A 7354-nucleotide genomic window follows, 5' to 3' on the forward strand; every position below is an offset into this window, starting at 1 on the left:
ATTTATTTTGAAGTTTTGAGGAGTGAAACTCTATATTTGAAGTTTCACAACTCAAAACTTCAAATTTGAAATTTCATATTTTTATTTGCATTTTGGTCCCTACACATCACATTTATGATTCATAAATATATTATTCTTTATTGTTTTAATCCTTATAAAAATTATATCTCATAAATATTTTAAGTTTTGTTTACAAAATTTAAGTTTACACATAAAATTAAATAAAACTTTAAAAGAAAATTTAAAATATTTAAAACTAGATTTAGATAACAAAAAATATACAAAAGAAACTTAACAAAAAAGCTTTTAAAAATTACATGAAGACATAGCTATTACAAAGATTTAAATATAATAACAACACTAATAGTCATGTAAGTTTGATCCGGAACCTTCAAAATTTCCAAATATTGTCCAGTTTGTTTTCTGTAACAGAAGATGGTTGTTGTTGTTGATGCTGTATTTTCGTACAATTCTTTCTTGTTCATATTGAATATATTCATGAGTATTAATATCATCGATAAAAGTTAGTCTTTTAACAATAATTTATGTTTCTCTTTTACTTTCTTGTTCTGATCTAATGTATTTACAAGTATTAATATCACCTGATTTCAACAGTTTTTATCTCTAATCTACAAATTAAAAATGAGGAGAGCAGTTTTTACTTCGAAATGCACTAGTAGATCATATATGCATTATGAAAATCACTTTATGGAATAATATGGTATTTATCTTAAAGTTTAATATTAATTAAGTTATTCTGTTTAAAATTTTATATTTTAATATAATATTTTATTAATTAATATTGTTGTAATGTGTTTTTATATGTGCTAGTTATTTACAAAATTTTTATGAATTCAAATTGATTATGACAAATATAATGACCTTATTAAAAAATACAAATAATTTTGAAGTTGAGTTTGAAATTTTGATTTTGGAGAAGAACACTTTTAAACTTCAAATATAGAGTCTGAGAAACTTCAAAATAGAGTTTGTTTTTGGAGATGTTCTTATGACAAAAAATCAATAATTGCGTCTTTAATAACACATGAACGAAGAGCATTACTCTAGTACAAAGTGGTTGGTCAAGTAATTATCATCAAATAACACGATCAGGTGTAGAAGAGAAACTTTGGACAAAAATCGTAAAAAGTTTAAAACTTCTTGTTGTTTCCTGCTAGACAGTAAACTAGCTAGTGACTAATCCTATCTCAAATATCAGAAAACACACAAAGGAAAATGGACCCAACAACTTTAAGACTCGCGACTCCTTTGTTTATCGTACCAATGAGTCCACTTTTTTTTTAACATAACATTAACATTTAGAGACTCTAAATTTCAAAGGAATAAATTGAAAATATAGTTTATAAGCACTAAGCAGTTCATTCAAGTAATCTCAAAAAATCAATAACAGAGCTTTACTAGAAGTTAATTTATTACATATTAATGGCATATCAACCTATAGGTTTGAGAGTAAGTCTAATATATTAATCTTTATATATAAAGTAGACTTCTTCCCTTCTTCCGACAAATGGCAGGGAGGTTTGCTGCCACGTGTCCTCTTCCATTTCCTTTGAAAATTCACTATTTTGTTAATCAAAAAATTATCCATGTAACTTAAATAAAAAATCATATATTTATGATAAATTAATAAATAAAAAAAGACAAAAAGACAGACATTTCTATTAGTTTGAATATGATTTAATTTGATAGGTAGTGTTGAACTGAGAATTTTTGTTATTTAATCATTCTCGCACTAACCATCATCATATGAAGTTTGATAATCTATTTTTATCACTAAAATTAAAGATAAATAAAGTAATACAAATATATTTTAATATTTAATTTATTGACAACTAAAATAACATAAAATTTTACTATTTTCTATTATTTTAGTTACAAATTATATATTTATTTTGCAATTAAAAATCATAAATTAACCAAACTAATAAGAAAAAACTAAAGCAAAACACATTATTTAAACATAAAATCTCTTGAATCACAGAGAAAAATAAAATGTCATAATAACACTAACACAATAAAGGTCCGGAGTTGAAAAGAGATCAAGAACAAAGACTAACTTACTTCACCTTACTATATAGTGTTTTGGCCAGAACAGATAGAGGTTAGAAAATGATAGGAAGATAAAAATCTGAGATAAAGTAATCCCCGAACACAAAAGAGCACGATCAAGCACCAACGCAAAGAATAAAAAAAGTGGGTTGGAGAAAGAATAATCACCAGAAGGCCAAAACCACCACGAAGCATGAATACATATGCCTAAAGTACCGAAAGCACAACTACCAACTAAGAGGTGAGAAACACCTCACAAACTAAAAAAGTACATACAAGACATCCATGCCAGCGAAGAGCCACAACGTTCTTGATAAAAGGGACCAAAGCTCCAAAACTAATTCTGCACGCCTATACCAAGGGAAACAGAAGAAGAAGAAAAACAACCTGAAGGAGGGAGAACGGAAGCCAATCACCGAGAAACTAGAGTCCAAGCTTGAGACCAGAAATAACCTTCCAAGCTCACAAAGCATACACGAAAAATAAAGCACTATCCAAACTTAGAGTGGCAAACATGGCGAAACTGAGAGACACCAGAGATGCGAGCAGCGATGAAAGTTGCAACGAGATGAGAGAGCATATAGGAAAAGAAAGACAAAACGAAATCGGCAAACTGTGAAGCCGTCTTTGAGTTATGAAAGAGAGCATAGAAGTCTGATCACCAAAAACCAAATCTTGAAACCTAAGACGAGCATAGACTACCGACGGAAAGCCAACGACAAGGAAGACAATATCAAAGATGAATAAACTCTGACTCAATTCATGGATATGCAGTCTCTAACATCAGCTTAAATCTAAGAAAAAAAAAGAAAACCCAATATTAACCGGAACAGCCTACAAAACCGTGAGAAACAACCGCACAAGTGGGAACTCATAAACAAGATCTACAACAAATATTAGATAATCACACAGAGAAAGAATGCGAGGAAGAACAAGCACGGAGATGAGTCTTTTTCGGTGATGGTGAGAAGCACTGTACGCTGGAAAGGTAAACGAAATACATAGATGGTGACAACTAAATGTCAAAATATAGAGAGAGGAAAAAACATCTTAAAGGAATAATGTTCAAAAATATGAAAAAAATACAATATGCTTTATATCATAGACTCATTGCACCACTAACAAGTACACACAACAATACATTAGTGAGAAAACAAACATAAAATATATTAACCTACCACCTACTACTATATAATACAAATAAAAAACCAAATGTTCTTAACAGGCGTAATTATATCATCAATAAAGTCATGATTAACAACAGTAAAATAATATTTCGCGCGAAGCGCGGATACCCCTCTAGTTAATTATAAAAGCTACTTAAAGGATGGGTACAAAGGGAAAAAGTGCCTATTTCAGACTGAACTTCTTGTATCGCGCGTATTCCATCACAAACTTGGATACAATACTGATTTCATTATGAACTCGTTATAAATTTAAAATCACTATACCAACTTTTAAAATCGTGTATAAATTAATGTTGACTATAACGGTGGTTAGTCTACCGTTTAAGCTGGTGACTGGATTGCTGACATGTCAATTCTAATTAAAACGACGTCGTTTGCAAAATATTGTAAAATTAAAAATTTGTGTTTCAGGTGACTCGAACCTGCACCAATAAAGCCAACATAATACTCTCAACCACTGTACCACATGATCTTACTTGTACGCCATCATAAACATTCTTATATATACCAAGCAAGGTTCGAACTCGGGCAAAGCTACTAAACTTATGAACACTTAAACCACTTGACTAACACAACTTTTGGAAAATATGGAAACATAATTAAATATTAACATTATTATCGTCTCCTCCTCCAAAATTGTGTTCGAACATAAGTGGGGCTTAGGGTTTTCAGAACGAATCGAAGTTAAATCTCAGAGAAACAACTTTACTTTACAAGCTGAAGTCTTTGAGAAGGAAGAATGAGGTAATTGAGTTTATTTAGGGTTTAGTTTAATCCGATTAAAAACTAAAAGCTTTGCGTTTTTTATTCAGTTGATTGAAAAGATTTTTGGTTTTAATAAATTTTTGAATGTGGATTGCAGCTACTTAGGTGACGTAGCATTCAGTGTGTACCATGGTGGGTATTGGGTGAAGCTGTATAATGGAGAATTCACATATTTTGGTGGGGAGATGAAAAGTATCGAAAGCAAACCCGAAGAAATATTTATTAGGTTGTCAAATGAGTTTAGTGATGGGTTGTCTGGACAGAATTTGTGGTATAAGATGCCTTTTGAAGACTTGAAGGAACGGAAGAGTTTTTGCATTGGGGATGAGAGTTTTGAGAAAATGTGTGAAGCAGCTAGATGGGTTAAGTTTGTTGATTTGTTTTTAGTTAACCCAAGTGAGCATCCAGATGATATTGATGGTCCGGAGCCGTGTGAAGCAGAGGTTAGAGTTGAAAGGAGTGCACTGAATTTTGTTGATGAAGATGAAAATTTTGACTATCACAACACACCTCCTAACTCTGATGGTGAAGAAGAGGACAATGTTTACAGATGGAAACGAGGCAGTGGGCAGCTGAAGCTTAGACAAGTTTTTGACACTTTAGAAGACTTTAAAGAGGCGTTAGTGGAATATGTGCTAAAGGAAGGAAGGAATATTGAGTTCTGTCGTTGGGGGAAAGATAAATCTGCAGCAAAGTGTGGGATAGAGAAAGAAAACTGTCCATGGTTTATACACTGCTCTTATGAAGAACATGTTGGAAAGTGGATGGTGAAGGTTTTTGAAGATAAACACAGTTGTGTGAAGGATGGATATTGTAAGATGTTGAAATCTCCTGTGATTACAAAGCTGTTTCTGAATGACTGGAGGACTGATCCTGAGATTAAACCGAAGGCTATTCAGAATGAAATTCTAAAAAATTTCAATTTGATCGTATCTCCAAACAAGATTAAAAAGGCTAAGGCAAAAGCCTTGGAGATCATTGCAAAAGACCACGAGGAACAATTTTCTAGGCTTAAAGATTACCGCTTAGAACTCTTAAGGTAAATTTCAGTTTATGCTTCTTTTTTTATATGTCTTAGAACTCCTAAGATTTTCTTCATTTTAACCAATTGTTTGTGCATTTTTGCAAAGGTCAAATCATGAATCAACTGTCCTGCTAGATACGTTTGAGAATGATGATGGGACAGAAACATTCCACAGATTCTATGTCTGCTTTGAAGTGATCAAAAGACTATGGAAAACTTGGTGTCGTCCTATTTTTGGTCTAGATGGATGTTTTCTAAAGTCTACACTCAAAGGACAATTATTAGCTGTTGTTGGAAGGGATGCTAATAATGGAATGTATCCAATAGCGTGGGCGGTTGTTGATGTAGAAAATGAACCCAATTGGTGCTGGTTCATACAAAATCTGAAGGCGGACTTGAATCTTCAAAATGGTCGTGGTTTTACTTTGATCTCTGATAGGCAAAAGGTATGTAGTATTTATATTGTTTTTGAGATATATAGTATCATTCTGATTATAAACATATTTTCATTTTCAGGGTTTGCTGAATGCAGTTGAGAGGGAGCTACCTATGGTAGAACACCGGATGTGTGCTCGCCACATCTACGCAAACTTGAAAAAGGCTTTTCCTCGCCAAAGTGAGATGAAGACTCTGTTTTGGCGAGTAGCTGAAAGTTATACCATACCTGAGTACCAGAAAAACTTGGAAGCTGTTCGGAAATATGATATGCGTATCTTTGAAGCTATAATGGAGAAGAATCCAAAGAATTGTAGCTTGGCTTTTTGTGGACCAACTGCTTCCTGCATAGATGTTCACAACAACATTTCAGAGTCATTCAACAATGCCATCGATCCTGCTAGGTATACACCAATGGTTGAGATGTTAGAGGTAATAAGAAGAAGTGCCATGGTGAGGATTGACTTGAGAAAGCTGAAAGCACGACAACATAAAAGTAGATTCACTACTCGGGCTACACAGTTCATAGAGTTAGAGCAAGAAAAGATTAAGTTCTGCAAGATGTATCCAGGATCAGATGGAAGATGTGAAGTAAGAGAGTGTAATACAAGCTTCAGTTTGAACATGAGGATGAGGACTTGTTCTTGTCGGAGATGGGAAATGAGTGGACTTCCATGTCGTCATGCATTACGCGTGTTTGCAGATAAGAAGCTCAACTACGAAGACTACACCTCTAGCTGGTACTCTAACTCACAGCAGCAACAAATATATAGTGACTCGATACGTCCAGTTACCGGTATGCAGTTTTGGCAGAAACTTGGTTGTGTTGTTAAGCCACCTGTTGGTCTTATTGAAGAGGTAGAAAATAGGAAAGGGAGGAAACCGAAGCCAAAGAGAAAGAAAGGACAGAATGAGTCTCCTAAAAAGAAGGTTAGCAGAGAGAAAAGGATAATGCATTGTGGGCGTTGTGGTATTGCTGGACACAATGCGAAGAATTGTAAGAATTTTGGGGTGCCAAAGTTCTTGAAACCAAGAAAGAGGATGAGTTCAAACACTGGAGAAGATGGTTATGATTCCACAAACACAAACGGAGGAGATACGTCGGATTTTGGAGATGGACCAAGTCAATCGACACAATACTAAGTTGTTATAAGGTTATTAATATGTTTTACAGCATTTGATTTTTGGTTTTTAGCATGAACTAAGTAAAGCTCTTTATGGTGGTTTTTTTATGGCAGATGGGTCAGCTGTAGATGACAAGCATGTATGTTTTAGTCAGTGGTGATGGATATCTAAGAATGAAAGATGGTTTGGAGTTTTTAAAGAAGCATGAAGAGGAAGAATTTTTTGTTTTGTTTTTGGGATATGTAGTGCTTTTGGAACTTGTTTGATGTTTAACGTTTTGGAGCTTGTTTGATGTTTAACGCTTGATGTTTTTAATTAATGGAATTTTATTTTTCTACCTGAAACAGATTGTCATTTTCTTGTTATTAATGTTCAAAGTGGTTATCTTTTGATGAATCGGGCGCGTTTTTAGCCTACTTTGTCCTTTTGTTTTCTTTTGACAAACAATCAATTTTTCTTTTGACAAACAATAAATTACCCCAACTTCTCACACTATAATCAATTAAGTTATGAATAAGCGTATATTTAGGTTAAAAAGAGAAAGGGTATATTTAGCTTTCAAATAATTAAGAGTCGAAAGACCAAATATATTATTCTTTGATTGCAGAGATATAAACCCACAGACAAAATGTACATGTCTGATTTAAAACTAAATTTTATTTGTTTCTAAAGTTGTGTGACAACTCTAAAAACATTATTTTATAAAGGCGAAAATAATAATTAAAAATAGTATATTAGCATCATTGCT

At 33.0% G+C, this 7354-nt stretch overlaps 1 protein-coding gene across 2 annotated transcripts; it reads left to right on the forward strand.

The window, feature by feature from the left end:
• The first annotated feature begins 1354 nt into the window (after nt 1–1354).
• On the forward strand, nt 1355–6950 carry LOC106389546. Of its 2 annotated transcripts, none has more exons than XM_048750792.1 (4): nt 1355–5061; nt 5153–5492; nt 5563–6635; nt 6720–6950. In XM_048750792.1, exons 1-3 carry the CDS (start codon nt 4208–4210, stop codon nt 6622–6624), a joined length of 2256 nt encoding a protein of 751 aa, XP_048606749.1. In that variant the 5' UTR covers nt 1355–4207; the 3' UTR covers nt 6625–6635; nt 6720–6950. The 2 variants fall into 2 exon arrangements, with proteins under 2 accessions (XP_048606749.1, XP_022553542.2); XM_022697821.2 differs by having other exon boundaries at nt 5563–6624.
• Nucleotides 6951–7354: the final 404 nt, after the last annotated feature.

Source organism: Brassica napus, chromosome C3 (genome assembly GCF_020379485.1).
Source record: "Brassica napus cultivar Da-Ae chromosome C3, Da-Ae, whole genome shotgun sequence".
NCBI lineage: Eukaryota > Viridiplantae > Streptophyta > Magnoliopsida > Brassicales > Brassicaceae > Brassica > Brassica napus.